The 18,726-nt window shown below is 42.6% G+C and overlaps 1 protein-coding gene across 1 annotated transcript in view; it reads left to right on the top strand.

The window, feature by feature from the left end:
- LOC106573036 (tyrosine-protein phosphatase non-receptor type 9) overlaps window positions 1–18,726 on the top strand; it is a 56,968-nt gene that overhangs the window by 24,717 nt on the left and 13,525 nt on the right. Inside the window, exons 3-4 of the mRNA XM_014147655.2 lie at window positions 1,342–1,431; window positions 11,397–11,521. Coding sequence (XP_014003130.1) covers window positions 1,342–1,431; window positions 11,397–11,521 — 215 coding nt within the window. The remainder of the gene's footprint in view (window positions 1–1,341; window positions 1,432–11,396; window positions 11,522–18,726) is intronic.

The following is an 18,726-nucleotide window of genomic DNA, read 5'->3' as shown; positions in this document are numbered from 1 at the left end:
CAATTCCCCTGTGCACAAAGCGAGGTCCAATCTCCCTGTGCACAAAGCAAGGTTTATTTAACTAGGCAAGTCAGTTCTTATTTACAATGACGGCCTACCCCGGCCAAACCCGGACGACGCTGGGCCAATTGTGCGCTGCCCTATGGGACTCCCAATCACAGCCGGATGTGATGCAGTCTGGATTCAAACCAGGGACTGGAGTGACGCCTCTTTCACTGAGATGCAGTGCCTTAGACCGCTGCGCCACTCAGGAGCCCCCATCCATTACAGAAATGGTTTGTCGAGATCGGTGTGGAAGTACTCCTGCTCAAACCCATCGAACGACTTTGGGATGAATTGGAACACCGACTGTGAGCCGGGCCTAATAACCCAACATCAGTGCCTGACCTCACTAATGCTCTTGTGGCTGAATGGAAGCAGGTCTCCGTAGCACTGTTCCAACATCTAGTGGAAAGCCTTCCCAGAAGAGTGGAGGCTGTTATAGCAGCAAAGGGGGGACCAACTCCATATTAATGGCCATGATTTTGTAATGAGATGTTTGACGTTCAGGTGTCCACATACGTTTGGTCATGTAGTGTATTTTTGTTCAGTGTGTAAGCATGTTAAGTAATACGTCATAATCCTTGAGTCCACGGGTATCCAATTGTTTGCCACGGTGGACAGTTTAAGCTCTGCTCCACGTGGATCAAGGTAAAGGCTTTCTAGTCACTTGGACAGGTAGTTCTTTGTAAATATACAGTACTGTCATGTAGCCTACAAGGTTCAATTCACAGCTTCCCACGGGTATTTATTTATATTTATTTATACCTTATCTGCTTGGCTATCACAGTATCTCTGCAATACCATACATCCTGAAAATCTCCTCAGAAATGGTTTCCTTTCCTTTTCTCTTTCCTTTCAGCTAAACTTCCCTTTAATCACATGACGGTTGAGAGCACACTTGCTGGTAGGACTCATCCATATATTGCCTCCGAAGACATGTCGATTTAGGCAGCCCCCCACACTCTGATTCAGAGGGGTTGGGTTAAATGCGGAAGACACATTTCAGTTGGACAACTGACTAGGTATCCCCCTTTCCCCTTTCATCCTTCCAGCCTTTAACCAATGCAGATGAAGGAAAGACCAATCACTGAAGAGTTCTGAGACACACTAGGTCTGGGATGGGGAAATGCAGTCCTGCACTACCACACCTGATTCAACTGATAGTAGTGGCCTACATTGAAGACTGTTTAGGTGGATTTGGATAATTTGAATCAAGTGTGTTAGTGCTGAACTGGAACAAAAGCCTGTAGACTTCACAGGCCTGATGTTCCCTTAATTCTTATTTTTTCATGTGTCCAGGAGACGCGTCTGAAAGAGGGCATCGTCAAACTACAGCCTCAGGAGGAACCTCTGCATTCGGAGCTGCTCAGTGGGAAGTTCACTGTGCTGGTGAGTTTAATAGTGTTTGTGTTTTGTGTGTGCAAAGGCGTATGGCAGTTTTGGCAACCCTCTGTGGCATTAAGCCTACAACAACCATCTTAACTATCTCCTACTGAACACGACCCAGATGCTGAAAAAAGATAAACGCTAAAACAACTCCAGGACCAGACTCATTGCATTGGTTATCCCCTGTCTGGAGCGGGTAGCGGATGTCGATTCCCCTCCCCGGGGCCATTAGTCAGTCAGTGCAATGGGCCATGCATGGCTCGCAGACAGAGACGGTAATGTCATGTCACATACCGTCTCAACGCCTCTCACTCCCATTCCATTAGGAGGATGCTCTCGTCAGGATGGGGGGGAACAGTGCAGGAAATGCTCTGGGATCATCTGTTTTTTTCTTTTACGACTATGAGATATATGGAGCTGTGCCGACTAGGCTGCTTTCTGCTGTAGTAGTTACGCAGACAGTAGTAGGTGGGGTATGGGGGTTGTGGCATATTTTGGTTAAACTATCCCCAATTCAATGGAATTGCAACCCTCTGCATGCACAGAGCACTTTTCCATCACATGTACAGCTGATTCTCAAGATCTTGCACACTAATGAGATGCTATTGAGCCCACACTGTACACTGAGCCAAGGACTACATGCTTTCTGGTAAGTTTTGATTACAATACTGGGTGGGGTATATTTTATATGACATACATGCTTTTTTGATAACTAGTAAATAGTAGCCTACAGCAAAGTGTGTTTAAATAATTTAACTCGTTAACAATTTCTGCTAGTTCATTTTTGCTACCATGTGGGTTTTAGCGTGCTTGAGCCTGCTAACTGAGGAGTGTTAATTCACCTGTTTCCATACATCTTTAATTTCAAAACATTTATCTTACAAAGGAATTGTTTAATCTAACTGCTTAACTATTTATCTGTACATGGAATTGTATTTGTTATTTTTTACAGATAGAATTTTTTGGGGGAATCTTTACAGAAAAATGCCACAGGCACTATCTGATGTGTGGAGACATTTCACTGCAGCTAATGTAAAAGGAAAAGCTGTGTACATTTGCAAATACTGTGCCAAATCATATGTGAAGAATGCAACAAAGATGCAGAATCATCTGGCCAAGAGCATAACGTTCCCTCAGCGCTCACAACATTTTAGTCATTTAGCAGACGCTCTTATCCAGAGCGACTTACAGTAGTGAATGCATACATTTCATACAATTTCATACATTTTTTTTTTTTTTTCTGTGCTGGCCCCCCGTGGGAATCGAACCCACAACCCTGGTGTTGCAAACACCATGCTCTACCAACAAGCAACCACTGACAAAAGTCCCTCTACTTCTATTCGACGTGAAAATGATGAATCAGACACCTTATCGATAGCAAAAGCTCATGGTCCTCCTGGAATCAAAAGTGTTTTGTTGTTGTTAAACTCTGTTTATTCAGTTTTACACACAAGACAACACAAAACAATATAAATAATATACTCAACTAGAAAAAAGATAAGTTAAACACACCGGGCAGAAGGCTACAAAGGTTAAAGGGCAATCTGTAGTACAGGGACAGAGCAAACACCTCACCATTGTTCCTGTAAACAGTCAAGGGACAGGGGTGGAGAAATGCAACCACTCACAGACAGTCATGGCCACAGACCGACCATCCACTGGACCAAAAATAAACTTTATAATGCTTTAAAAGAAAAAAAATGTCATTTTATGTAAGCGTGAACAAAATGTAAAAAAAACAAAAAAAACAGGGCAAAACAAGCTCACTTTTTAGTCTCTGACCGGGCAAGATGAACAAGGCATCCGCAGGTCACAATCAATAAGCACATCATCAACCTTAATCCCCCCCTCCCCAAAAAAACCCACAAAGAAATGCTCATCCAACCCTTGGGTCACAGGGGAGTCAAATACAGACTTATTTTTGTTTTAATATGAATGCCATCAGAGGATGGACTGTTTAAAATAAGACCGGAATGGAGCCCAAGCCCCATAAAACAGTTTGGGGTTCCCACGTCTCTCACCCAAAATTTACAAGATGGGGGAGATGCCATCTTGCAGTTCTGAAGTATTAGCCGTCTAGCTAAAAGAGTTGTATAAGCAACAGTGTCCGACTGGATTCTTGACAGGGGGGGTACCTATGGGCAGTACACCAAAAAGGGCTGTAAGGGGAGACGGATCTATAACATCGTCATATATATCAGAGAAACTTTTAAATATTAATTCCCAGAAACCTGACAGTTTGACAGCCCCAAAACATATGCAACAGTGTGGTTGGTTCCGTTTTACATCTGACACAGGTAGGATCAAAATCAGAGAATATTCTTCCAAGTTTTGCCCCGGACCAGTGGATACGGTGAACCACCTTGAATTGAATGAGGCTGTGTCTAGTGCTAAAATAGGATGAATGCACCCTGTACAGCACAGATTCCCAGGTGTCTTCCCCAAGTTCCTCCCCAAAATTATTTTCCCATCGAGTCTTTAATGACTTACAGAACCCTTCTTTGGTGCCTTTTAATGATTGCATATACATCTGAAATTGCGCCCCTAGGAAGCTTGTTCAGCTCAAAGATTCTCTCTATAGCTGTATTCACAGGCCTATGGGGAAATTCAGGTGTGTTAGCTCTGACAAAGTTCCTAGTCTGGAGATAGCGGAAAAAGTGGGATTGGGGGAGGTTGAACTTTTCCTGTAGCTGAGCAAAAGGGACAAATGTATCATCAAAGAATAATTGGGCTAGTGAGGAGAGGCCTAGTGAGTGCCAGATGGCAAAAGCCCCATCATTCAAAGATGGAGGAAATAAAATGTTCTGATTGATTGGACCTGGTAGAGAAAAGCCTCAGAGGCTAAAGGCTAAACGGAACTGATTCCAAATTTTAAGAGACTGCTTTACAATTGGGTTAACACACCTTTTGCCTAGGGACACTGGGAGAGACGAGCACAACACAGAAGAAAGTGCAGCAGGTTTACATGATTCAGACTCCTATCTGGACCCAGAGTGCTCTAGGGCCAGTAGGATCAGTCTGCAGCCAGTACAAAAGGGCTCTGAAATTTGCAGCCCAATAGTATGTCTCAAAATTTGGTAGAGCTAAACCACCCAATGCCTTAGGCTTCTGTAAATGTTTTCTACCAATCCGTGGTACCTTGCCATCCCAAATAAAATACATGAATGTTTGATCCAGTGAATTAAACAAATATTTTATAATAAAAATGGGTAAACATTGAAATACATAAACATTTGGTCAACACATTCATTTTAATGACATTAATCCTTCCAATAAGAGAAAGAGGTAGCGAATTCCAAAAAGTAAAATATTGTTTCAAACTGTCAGCTAGAGCAACAAACTTTTAGTGAAACAAATTTGAATATTTCCATGTCACTTTAACTCCCAAGTAGGTGAATTGATCCCGGACAATCCTAAACTGAAAACTTGCAAAAGAGCACTTTAAAGCAGGTTTATTTACAGGAAAAAGCTCACTCTTGCCTAGATTCAGCTTGTACCCTGAGATTGATCCAAACTTTATAAGAACAGATAAGGCACCAATGAGGTATCAGGGTTGGAGATAACATTTTGGGGCGGCAGCGTAGCCTAGTGGTTAGAGCGTTGGACTAGTAATTGAAAGGTTGCAAGTTCGAATCCCTGATTGGACAAGGTACAAATATGTTGTTCTGCCCCTGAACAAGGCAGTTAACCCACTGTTCCTAGGCCATCATTGAAAATAAGAATTTGTTCTTAACTGACCTGCCTAGTTAAATAAAGGTAAAATAAATAAAAATAAACAAAAGGAGGTCCTCAGCATGTAGCGTGACTTCCTGCTCTAAGCCCATCCTGATTATACCTTGAATGGCATCATTAGAGCGTAGTGTGAGAGGCTCGATTGCCAAAGCAAACAACAAGGGGAGAGTAGACAACTCTGTCTGGAAGTTTTTGTCCAAAAAGAAGTAATCAATGCGGGAGTATGTTTGATGAACATGAGAATAAAAGGAATACTGTCTATCTGTAGGGTGTAGGAAATGCCAGGCCTCACACACAGATTATTTCTGAAGGAAAGATTGAATAAGTAGGGCACATTTAGATGGGCCTGTAGTTCTTTGTAGTTCTTTTCAAGAACTGGGGACATTGTACAGTTGAAATCCCCCCCCCTAAAATCAACAAATGGGAATCTAAATTGGGTATAGCAGATAAAAAGGAAGAAATTAAACTTGTCATCCCAATTGGGAGCATAAACACTAGCCAAAACAAGAGGGGTGGAAAACAGTTTACCGGTTATTATGACGTATCGTCCCTTAGGATCAGCAATAACCTCAGAAGCTACAAGGGGAGTAGATTTATCAACCAAAATGGCAGCACCCCTTGATTTACTATGAAAGTTAGAGTGGAACACTTGACCAACCCAGTCCCTACGCATCCTTAAATGCTCACCAGTCCTTAAGTGAGTCTCTTGTAGAAATGCAAAATTTGCATTCAAACCCTTTAAGTGTGTCAGTACCCTCTTACGCTTCACAGGGTTGTTCCACGAAATGTACTTGATTGTATTGTTTCGGCCACCCTGAGCACTCCCGTTATACAACCCTATCATTAGAGCATAGAGTGGAAAAGCAATCAGTACCCAAAAACCACAGATTAACTTGTCTCAGAGTAATAATGTACGGTGCAAGATATTTGGAAAAAGCACAGAAAACCCCCCAAAAAAGACAGAACGACAACATTAGAACTGAACAATTCAACCTCCTTCCTCCCCCCAACCACCTCTCCCCATCCCAGACAGTACCTCCCCAAACGAGGTACAAGCCTAAATAGAACATGTTCTCTTCGCACAGTATGTCTGTGAGAGTGCGGCGTTAAACCCAAACCCACAGTCCTGCTCTTTAAAGTCGCGTTTTATGTTAGTGGATCAAGCAGCAAAAAGAGAGAGAAATAAAAGTGAATCCCTTGTGCAAACGAAATTACAAAAGCACCACTTGTAGATGTATATAATTATATTCCCAGTCTTATAACAGGCATTGAGAGAGAAAATAAATAAAATGTATAAAGGCTCTCAACCAAAAACCTAATTTGAAGTAAGCAAATCATAGTAAGACAATCCAAAAAAGTATAATAATTGTCTAGTTTGACGATAAGACACCTTACAGCCAAGACCAAAAAATTACGTGTGCGCAACGTTGAACGTTTTCTGGGCATAAATGACATTCAAAACTTTAAAATTGAAGTGAAGACCCACAAAAACGTGTAGCCTCGGAACATTTACTGTTTACTGGGTCGGTACAAACGGATGCAGTAAACAAATAACCAAAAATATTTTGAATCACTGAGACACTATGTAAACAAACTGAGTAGGTGAATACGAGCGCCTAGGAACAATGGAGTTAAGTAAAACCTTAATACAATGAAATTAAAATGACTGAATGCTTGCTGCACACTAGATGATCAAAACATTAGATCACATCAAATAAGCCCGACTGGGTTCGCCAACTCCCCAACTATACAAGAATCGTATGTTATTACTAAACATAATTGTACCACAGGCGGGCTACTTACTATCCACAGTTCGCAAGCAACAGTTGCTGATCTATGAGCAAGTTCAAGACTTCTTGATGTGACGTTGAATGTGCGCCATAGCCTCATCCGGAGACTCAAATGTGTAGTCTTTACCATCATGAGATAGCCGGGAATCGCAGTCCATACTTCACACCTGGATGGTCCTGTAGTAGTTGTTTGGCCTGCCCGAAAGCTGCGCGCTGCCTGGAAACAGTGGGAGAGTAGTCCTGGTAGATAGAGAAGCTCTGTCCTTGAAAGCTCAGAGTGGTATTGCGGGCTCGTCGGAGAATCTCCATCTTCTCATGGAAAAAGTGCACTTGAAGAATTATGTCACAGGGCCTCTCACCATCCCGGGGCTTTGGGCGCAGCGACTGGTGGGCACGATCAATCAGGGGCTTCTCATCCAAGGCAAGAACATCCTTCAGCAGCCCAGAAACGGAATCCGTGGCGCGAGGCATTTCCGCTGCCTCTGGTACCGATACCAGTCTCAGGTTATTGCGGCGAGAGAATCCCTCTAAACTCACACAACTCTCCTGCACCTTTTTCAAATCCGCAGCCAGGCGTTTCACGTCAGCCTCCAGAGAGGTTGTTCAGTCGGAGACATTGGTAGCGGAGGTCTCCAGTGCTGCAATTGTTGTAGTGTGCAACTCTTGTTGTTTTGAGTGATGTGATTACTGGCACTGTCTCGTTCCGCAGGATGGTTAGATCTGCTTTTAAAGTATCAGAAACCTCCTGTATTCGGGCCTCAATCGTAGCAACTACCTCCGTTTTCATTTCAACTATCTCAGAGCGTAGTAGTTTGATGGCCTTGAATGTTCATTTCAGCACCGCCAGGCCAAGCCGCACCCCCGGGTAAAGTGTGAGTCCCCGGGCCCTCAGACTCAGGAGAGGGCGGTGATGAGAGTGGGTCTTGTAGGCCAGGTTTCCTGAAAGTCATGTTTTTGGCCTTATGTTTGGTCGACATGCTGACAATCGAAAGCAAAGTAGTCTTGGTTTTTAGGAAAAGGGATCACCGTACTAATATTTGAAAATAAATACGGTTCTGCTGCAAAATTCACATAAACTTTAAGAATACTGCGGGAGCAAACAGAAAATACGTCAGTCGCACATGGCGTCCCTCCAACCCCCATCAGAAGATTTTTTGATTCAATGGAGGAACGTAGTCAGAGAAATGCTGATGCATGTCTTGCTTGAGCTGTGTATGCGACTGGTTCACCTCTGATGCTAACAGGCAATGTGTATTGGAGGTGATTTCTGAATGTTCTTCGCCCAGCATACACCCCTCCAACCAGACATGCTTTATCTACTCATTTGCTGCATGCAGAGTTCAAGTGAAGGTCAAGCGAATCATAGAGAAAGCAGACTGTATTGCAATCATCTCTGATGGGTGGTTGAATGTTCGTGGGCAAGGAATAATTAACAACATCATCTCCACCCCTCAACCAGTATTCTACAAGAGCACAGACACAACAGACACCGGTCTCTACATTGCAGATGAGCTGAAGGCAGTCATCAATGACCTTGGACCACAGAAGGTATTTGCACTGGTGACAGACAACGCTGTGAACATGAAGGCTGCTTGGTCTAAAGTGGAGGTGTCCTACCCTCACATTACACCCATTGGCTGTGCTGATCATGCATTGAATCTGCTCCTCAAGGAAGTCATGGCACTGAAAACAATGGATACACTCTACAAGAGCGCCAAGGAAATGGTTAAGTACGTGAAGGGTCATCAAGTTACAGCAGAAATCTACCTCCCTTCTCACTTTATTCGTCATCAAGGATATTTGATGAAGTATCTACTTAAATTAACTGAAAATTGATAGTTTATTCCCATAATATTGTTTTACATTTTGATCTCCAGGATCATGAAGCCTTGGCGTGAGATACTGTTAAAATGTGAAACGGATAAGTTGTATTTTTTTTCTTTTGTTAAAATAAAGTGAGAAGGAGCACCAGATTGAAGCTGCCCAGAAACACCCATTGGGGTGGTGTTGTCATCATGTTTGACAGTTTCCTGGAGGGGAAGGAATCTCTCCATGAAATGGCCATATCACAGTCTGCCGATATGGACAGGCCCATCAAGAGGATCCTCCTGGATGATGTAAGGGCTTTGGGATGGAGGTGCAATATGGCAGTTGTGCCAACATATCTCATCAACCACCTGGTGGAAGGGACTTTGTGGCTCTGAGGCTCTTTCCCTTGTTGCCTCCATCATCCTCCAAATCCCACCAAAATCAGCCACCTCAGAGCGCAACTGGTCCTTGTTTGGGAACACATGCACCAAAGCATGTAACAGGCTGACCAATACAAGGGTTGAAAAATTGGTGGCCATCCAGGCAAGTTTTTGGCTTTTTGAGCCTGACCACGAGCCATCCTCAACAAGGTTGGAAAGTAACAGTAAAGATGGGGCCTCAGAGTCTGATGTTCAGGAGGTGGACATTGAAGAGGTGCAGGGAGAAGACATGGAAGCCTGAGAGGAAGAAAGTCTAGAAACTAAAGCTTTGGTTGTCATTTTACAGATGTATGTTAAAAACGTTTTTGGGAGATACGATGGATCATTGGGGATCATTCAATGTTCCCTATTGTTGTTCAGTGAAATCATCCCATTTGAAGAGTCAATTCATTTTATTAAAGTGTAATTTGTAACTCAATTGTTTTTTTTATTTATATTGGAAGGATCAGACTCGGCATGCTCATGAGGCTGATATCGCTGGTCCAAATGCCAGTTGTGAAGCTAATAGCAGTGACGCTATTACTGTGTATCTCCGGTAGGGCAACATCTTAAAAATGGCGCAGTTGGTAGTGTGTAATGGTACTCGATTAGTCGGCAAAAGCCGACATCACCCACGACAGAGAACGGTTGATTGTCAAGGGCAATGAATTCCATTATCTTGGCGTTAATGGATTTTGATTTTGAGTTGTCTCGCTGAAATGTTCTTATTCTTTCAAATGACTGCTTGACTTGTTGACTGCTCGATCCACACAGCAGACATTGTGGGCTAGGTTAGGAATGCTGTGTTACACGTGTAGCGCAAAATTTTACGTGGCGTCATTATGTCATGTACCTACGTTATATAGGTATGCACGTAATCTTAGACATCGGTTTTGCACATCGCCGTTACACTAGACATTGGGCCGATGTTGGCATTTTTTGCTAATATCGGCCAATTCCGATATTCGCCGATATATCGTGCATCCCTACTTTTTATTATTGCCTAATCAAACTAAGTCATTCGATCTGCTTTTTGGATGCTGGGGTGAGTGTTAATTGTGGAAAAATGTATTGTATGCTCTTCAGTGTTGCAGTTCAGACTATAAACTATTCTATACTACTCAGTTGAAATTCAATCATTTTTAATAGGTCACCCAGTAACTCACAGTGAAAGAATGTCCTAATCCAGTGACCGGTGACCTGTTTTAATTTAATTGAATGGGGCCCTGTTTTTCACAATTGTTTTGTCTTTAGTTAGATGTTCCATTCATACTGACAGTTTGTTTCATAGAAGTCACTCCTTCAGAGATGTGAGGTGGCGCCCATTTTAAATCTACTGACTTTGAACCCAGGTGCCTCCCTGTGGCCAAAGCTCTCATTGCTTCTCATGGTCATGTCCACTTTGCCATCCTGTGGTCAAACTGAACACCAGACCCCATTTTTGATATGCAGGCTGCCATGACTTTACATGTATTTGATAATTGCATGTTGGATTCATTGTGCAATGAATCTAGACTAGAGTTTTGCCTCAAACCTTTCTGTATGCACCTCTACTGTAAACTAGTGATGGGGGAAAAATCTATAGTTACAATTCAGGATATTATTTTTGATGATATATTATATCATTTTGGCAATATTCTTTTTGCGCTAGTTGGCTGTACCTGCGACAAAATGCCAGTATTTTTCATTCATAGCTTGTTCTCCATCTTTTTTATTTTCAGCACTTTTATTTCCATGACTGATCAAAACTCGTATTCTCATGACTCTGTTGTCCCTCTGCAGAAGACATGGTGAGCAATGTGTTTGGAACATCACAACGCAATATAATCACAGTATCGAATTACATTACATATAGAATAGTGAGAAGCGCAATACGTATCTTATCAGCACTTAAGTATCGTGATAATATTGTATCGTGAGGTCACTGGCAATTCCCAGCCTTAGTGTAAACTGTATACACCTCTGGTATTATGCCAATGGAGAAAAATAGAAATGTATACCAAGTGATAAACTTGTGGTGACTTTTTAACACTTTTCTATGTTTAAATGACTTTTGTGATGCGTTACTGCTTATTTGCTTATTTTTTTTCTCACCCACAGGTACTATATAGAATCCTATTTGAATCAGGATGTTGGACTTCAGTGCCCCACAGTGCAGCTAAGAAGCACACCCTAATCTCTCCTCACTCTGACCCCTGTCTCTGTTCTGTTCAACCAGAGTGTACGAGACCCATCAGGCGCCTCCATAGCCTTGTACACAGCCAAACTCCACCACCCCAACAAGACAGGGAACCATGTTGTCCTGCAGGCTCTCTTCTACCTCCTGGACCGGGCTGTGGAGAGGTGAGAACAACGAGATACATATTTTAGCATTAGCCTATGTGTTCTGTTCAATTATGTAGGTGAGACTCAGTCTCTGTCCCAATTGTCTTAATTGATCAAGACCATTGGGTAAAGGCAGGCTTAGTTTTACAACACAGCAGACAAATTGAGACAGGATGTTGGCATTGCACGGTGACAGTTTGTTGTGAAAGTGTGTGTAATTTGTATGACCTGATGAGCGATTTTAGAATCCTTTTTTACTGCATTATTGATGAGCAGCTATTAGCACCTATGTCATGAATTATAATGATTTACGTATAGCACATAAAGGCATTATAATTAAGCAATAAGGTGTGGTATATGGCCATTTCTTTAAAACAACAATACAGTACAAATGGCCACTCCCATTAGCGGGTGCTCTGGTCAGTGGGTGCGCTCTCCCCCACCTGCACCGAGACGCCAGCAAGGCACTGCCCCCAGCCCAAAGGGATTTTCCAAGGGTGGGAAAAACCAAGGCCCGCCACATGGAAGCGAGCACACCCATAACTACCAAGACCAGAACACACACCGCTCACAGCATCAAAACAAACAATAATCCCATCCCCACCCTCACCACTGATTGGAGGACCTCAAACTTTTATACTGTACATACATTTGTATATATAATTATTCCAACACTCGTCAATTCCACTCTTCAAACAGCCACAGATCAACCCATCTTTCCCAATAAATCATAATTCTACCATTTCCTCTCGCAATACAGCAAATACAATACATTGTGGGGACCCAGTGTTGAGGATCAGCGGGGTGGAGATGTTACCTACCCTCACCACCTGGGGGGGCCCATCATGAAGTCCAGGACCCAGTTGCACAGGGCGGGGGTCGAGACCCAGGGTCTCGAGCTTAATGACGAGTTTGGAGGGTACTATGGTGTTAAATGCTGAGCTGTAATCGATGAACAGCATTCTTACATAGGTATTCCTCTTGTCCAGATCGGTTAGGGCAGTGTGCAGTGTGATGGTGATTGCGTCATCTGTGGACCTATTGTGGCGGAAACCAAATTGGAGTGGGTCTAGGGTGTCAGGTAGGGTGGAGGTGATATGGTCCTTGACTAGTCTCTCAAAGCACTTCATGATGACGGAAGTGAGTGCTACAGGGCGGTAGTCATTTAGCTCAGTTACCTTAGCTTTCTTGGGAACAGGAACAATGGTGGCCCTCTTGAAGCATGTGGGGACAGCGGACTGGGATAAGGATTGATTGAATATGTCTGTAAACACACCAGCCAGCTGGTCTGCGCATGCTCTGAGGACGCGGCCGGGGATGCCGTCTGGGCCTGCAGCCTTGCGAGGGTTAACACGTTTAAATGTTTTACTCACGTTAGCTACAGTGAAGGAGAGCCCGCAGGTTTTGGTGGCGGGCAGTGTCAGTGGCACTGTATTGTCCTCAAAGCGAGCAAAAAAGTTGTTCAGTCTGTCTGGGAGCAAGGCATCGTGATGCGCAACGGGGCTGGTTTTTCTTTTGTAGTCCGTGATTGACTGTAGACCCTGCCACATACCTCACATGTCTAAGCCGTTGAATTGCGACTCCACTTTTTCTCTGTACTGATGCTCAGCTTGTTTGATTGCCTTGCGGAGGGAATAGCTACACTGTTTGTATTCGGTCATGTTTCTGGTCACCTTGCCCTGATTAAAAGCAGTGGTTCGCACGTTCAGTTTTGCGCAAATGCTGCCATCAATCCACGGTTTCTGGTTGGGGAATGTTTTAATAGACGCTGTGGGTACAACATCACCGATGCACTTGTTAATGAACTCGCACACCGAATCAGCGTATTCGTCAATGTTGTTGTTCGACGCAATGCGGAACATATCCCAGTCCACGTGATCGAAGCAATCTTGAAGCGTGGAATCCGATTGGTCGGACCAGCGTTGAACAGACCTGAGGGCGGGAGCTTCCTGTTTTTAGTTTCTGTCTATAGGCTGGGAGCAACAAAATGGAGTCGTGGTCAGCTTTTCCGAAGGAAGGGAGGGCGGGGGAGGGCCTTATATGCGTCGCGGAAGTTAGTATAACAATGATCCAGGGTTTTGCTACCACTGGTAGCACAATCGATATGCTGATAGAATTTGGGGAGCGTTGTTTTCAGATTAGCCTTGTTAAAATCCCCGGCTACAATAAATGCAGCCTCAGGATATGTGGTTTCCAGTTTACATAGAGTTCAATGAAGTTCTTTCCGGGCCGTCGATGTGTCTGCTTGGGGGGGATATACACGACTGTGATTATGATCGAAGAGAATTCTCTTGGTAGATAATGCGGTCGGCATTTGATAGTGAGGAATTCTAAGTCAGGTGAACAAAAGGACTTGAGTTCCTGTATATTGTTATGATCACACCACGTCTCGTTAATCATAAGGCATACACCCCCGCCCTTCTTCTTACCAGAGAGATGCTTGTTTCTGTCGGCGCGATATGTGAAGAAACCAGGTGGCTGTACCGACTCAGATGGCGTGTCTCGAGTGAGCAATGTTTCCGTGAAACAAAGAACGTTACAGCCTCGGATGTCTCTCTGGAATGCTACCCTTGCTCGGATTTCGTCTACCTTGTTGTCAAGAGACTGGACATTGGTGAGTAGTATGCTCGGGAGCGGTGTGCGATGTGCCCGTCTACGGAGCCTGACCAGAAGACTGCTCCGTCTGCCTCTTCTTCTACGGCATCGTTGTTTTGGGTTGCTGGCTGGGATCCGATCCATTGTCCTAGGTGGTAGGCCAAACAGAGTATCCGCTTCGGGAAAGTCGTATTCCTGGTCGTAATGTTGGTGAGTTGACGTTGCTCTTATATCCAATAGTTCCTCCCGACTGTATGTAATAAAACCTAAGATTACCTGGGGTAACAATGTAAGAAATAATACATTAAAAAAAACAAAATACTGCATAGTTTCCTAACTAGTCTTGAACCCGATCGAACATCCCTGGAGAGACCTGAAAATAGTTGTGCAGCGACGCTCCCCATCCAACCTGACAGAGCTTGAGAGGATCTGCAGAGAAGAATGGGAGACACTCCCCAAATACAGGTGTGCCAAGCTTGTAGCATCATACCCAAGAAGACTTGGGCCTGTAATCGCTGCCAAAGGTGCTTCAACAAAGTACTGAGTAAAGGGTCTGAATACTTATGTAAATGTAATATTTCAGTATTTTTATTTTCAATACATTTGCAAAAATTTCTGTTTTTGCTTTTTCATTTTGGGGTATTGTGTGCAGATTGATAATTAAATTGTTTGTTTTTCTCAACTTCAGAATAATGCTGTAACGTAACAAAATGTGTAAAAAGTCTCAGGGTCTGAATACTTTCTGAATGCACTGTACATCTCCATACACCTGGATTAAGTTGGGAGTATGTTTACAATGCCATTCATAAACATGATACATTTCTTATACATTCTCTCCAAGAAAATGGGTTTATCCTCTAGCAGTACATTGGAGTTTAACCACATTGCTCTAATATATATTGTCTCTTCTGGAGGATAACATTGGAATTGTAGCCAACTCTGTATAGCTTCATTAAAAAAATATGGATACTTTAATAATTGTTTCACTGTAAATCCACCAAAAATTGATAGTTTTAATCTGTATAACAGCAAAGAGCACCCTTTTAAACATTGGCTGTGCCTCTTAGTAGTCTACTAGAAAACCAGTTTGGATTTACAGTACCAGTCAGAAGTTTGGACAGCTACTCATTCCAGGGTTTTTCTTTATTGTTACCATTTTCTACCTTGTTGAATAATAGTGAAGACATCAAAACAATGAAATAACACATGGAATCATGTAGTAACCAAAAAAGTGTTTTAACAAATCTAAATATATTTTATGTTTGAGATTCTTCAAAGTAGCCACCCTTTGCCTTTATGACAGCTGTGCACAATCTTGGCATTCTCTCAACCAGCTTCATGAGGAATGCTTTTCCAACAGTCTTGAAGGAGTTCACACATATGCTGAGCACTTGTTGGCTGCTTTTCCATCACTCTGCGATCCAACTCATCCCAATCCATCTCAATTGGGTTGAGGTTGGGTAATTGTGGAGAACAGGTTATCTGATTCAGCACTCCATCACTCTCCTTCTTGGTCAAATAGCTCTTACACATCCTGGAGGTGTGTTTTGGGTTATTGTCCTGTTGAAAAATAAATTATAGTCCCACTAAGCGCAAACCAGATGGGATGGCATATTGCTGCAGAATGCTGTGGTAGCCATGCTTGTTAAGTGTGCCTTGAATTCTAAATAAATCAGACTGTCACCAGCAAAGCAACCCCACACCATCACACCTCCTCCATGCTTGACGGTGGGAACCACACGTGCGGAGATCATCCGTTCACGTACTCTGCGTCTCACAAAGACACGGCGGTTGGAACCAAAAATCTAATTTGGACTCATCAGACCAAAGGACAGATTTTCCACCGGTCTAATGTCCATTGCTTGTGTTTCTTGGCCCAAGCAAGTCTCTTCTTTTTATTGGTGTCCTTTAGTAGTGGTTTCTTTGCGGCAATTCGACTATGAAAGCCTGATTCACGCAGTCTCCTCTGAACAGTTGATGTTGAGATGCGTCTGTTACTTAAACTCTGAATTTATTTGGGCTGCAATTTCTGAGGTGCAGTTAACTCTAATGAACTTATCCTCTGGAGCAGAGGTAACACTGGGTCTTCCTTTCCTGTGGCAGTCCTCGTTAGAGCCAGTTTCATCATAGCGTTTGATGGTTTATGCGACTGCAGATTGACTGACCATGTTGTAAAGTAATGATGGACTGTCATTTCTCTTTGCTTATTTGAACTGTTCTTGCCATAATATGGACTTGGTCTTTTACCAAATAGTGCTATCCTCTGTATACCACCCCTACCTTGTCACAACACAACTGATTGACTCAAACACATTAAAGAGGAAAGAAATTCCACAAATTAACTTTTAACAAGGCACACCTGTTAATTGAAATGCATTCCAGATGACTACCTGATGAATCTGGTTGAGAGAATGCCTATCTCCAACCTTTTTAACCCGTCTCTCCTTTCTGGAGAGGTTCCCATTGCTTGGAAGGCAGCCACAGTTCGTAATTTAAATAAACGGGGAGATCAAGCTCATCCTCACTGTTATAGGCCTAGTTCTATTTTGCGCCGTTTATCAAAAGTGTTGGAAAAACTTGTCAATAATCAACTGACAGGCTTTCTTGATGTCTAGTATTCTCTCGGGTATGCAATCTGGTTTCCGCTCAGGTTATGGATGTGTCACAGCAACCTTAAAGGTCCTCAATGATGACACCATTGCCCTTGATTCTAAGCAATATTGTGCTGCTATTTTTATTGACTTGGCCAAAGCTTTTGATACGGTAGACCAATCCATTCTTGTGGGCCAACAAAGGAGTATTGCTGTCTCTGAGGGGACTTTGGCCTGGTTTGCTAACTACCTCAAAGAGTGCAGTGTATAAAATCTGCCTGTCACCAAGGGAGTACCCCAAGGCTCGATCCTCACGCTCTTCTCAATTTACATCAACAACATAGCTCAGGCAGTAGGAAGCTCTCTCATCTGTTTTTATATGCAGATGATAGTCATATACTCAGCTGACCCCTCCCCAGATGTTGTGTTAAATGCTCTACAACAAAGCTTTCTTAGTGTCCAACAAGCATTCTCTACCCTTAGCCTTGTTCTGAACACCTCCAAAACAAAGGTCATGTGGTTTGTTAAAACCTCTAGGGGCTAGGGGGCAGTATTTTCACGGCCGGATGAAAAACGTACCCAATTTAAACAGGTTACTACTCTGGCCCAGAAAATAGTATATGCATATTATTAGTAGATTTGAATAGAAAACACTGAAGTTTCTAAAATTGTTTGAATGGTGTCTGTGAGTATAACAGAAGTCATATGGCAGGCAAAAAAACCTGAGAAAAATTGAATCAGGAAGTGGGAGAAATTAGAAATGTAGTTTTTGTTTTGAATCCCTTGAAAAACTACAGTGACATAGGAGGTGCAACGTAAATCCTAACTCTTCCATTGGCTGTCAACAATCTTTAGGAACTGGTTTCAACCGTCAGCTGTTACCGGGCAGATCATTTTGGCTCAGTCAATCATTGGCCAGTCTGAGGAGAGGTGTCTTATGATGCACGTGACTTCATCGTTTTTATATTTTTCTTCTGGGATGAATAGCTATTGCCCGGTTGTAAAATTATCGCAATTTTAAGTTAAAAAATACCCTAAAGGATTGATTGTAAACATCGTTTGACGTGTTTCTACAAACGGTAATGGAACTTTGAACATTTCGTCAATGGATTTGCGTCCACGCCACATGGCATTGTAAAGTGTTCTGGATGGGTCAACAAAACGGACGTATTTGGACATAAATGATGGACTTTGCAGAACAAATGAACATTTCTTGTGGAAGTGGGTGCCCACCGAAGATCAGCAAAGGTAAGTAAATATTTCGAAAATATTGTTAGAGATTTGTCGACGCCGTGGTTGTAGGCTAACTGTATAGCTTAGCATTGAAGGCTAAGTTCTGTACTCAGAATATTGAACAATGTGCTTTTTCCGTAACGTTATTTTGAAATCTGACAAAGTGGTTGCATAAAGGAGTAGATTATCTATAATTCTATAATTGTTATAAATTTTTTCAATGTTTATGAGTTCTTCTGTAACTTATATGTGCCTATTCACCGGAAGTTATGGGGAGAAAACATTTTGTGAACGTCAGGCGCCAATGTAAAAATTGGGTTTTTGGATATAAATATAAACTTGATCGAACAAAAAATGCATGTATTGTGTAACATGATGTCCTAGGAGTGTCATCTGATGAAGATTGTCAAAGGTTAGTGCTTAATTTTAGCTGTATATCTGATTTTGTGATGGCTATCGTGCTTGGAAAATTGCTTTTCTTTTTTTTTTTTTTTTGCTGAGGTGCTATGCTAAAATAATCTAATGTTTTGCTTTCACCATAAAGCCTTTTTGAAATCGGACAATGTGATTGGATTAACGAGTAGTGCATCTTTAAAATGCCGTATAATACTTGAATTTTAATTTTGAGATTATTTTGTTTTGAATATCGCGCCGTGCTATCTCACTGGTTGTTGTCCAACCAATCCCGTTATCGGGATTGTATCCTCAAGAGGTTTTAAGAAGAATGCCCCTCTTCCCACAGGTGTTATTACTACCTCTGAGGGTTTAGAACTTGAGGTAGAAGCCTCATACAAGTCCTTGGGA

The sequence above is a fragment of the Salmo salar genome, chromosome ssa16, assembly GCF_905237065.1.
Source record: "Salmo salar chromosome ssa16, Ssal_v3.1, whole genome shotgun sequence".
Classification (NCBI taxonomy): domain Eukaryota; kingdom Metazoa; phylum Chordata; class Actinopteri; order Salmoniformes; family Salmonidae; genus Salmo; species Salmo salar.
Note: the sequence above shows the minus strand (reverse complement) of the source record. Positions and strands in the feature narration are given on the sequence as shown.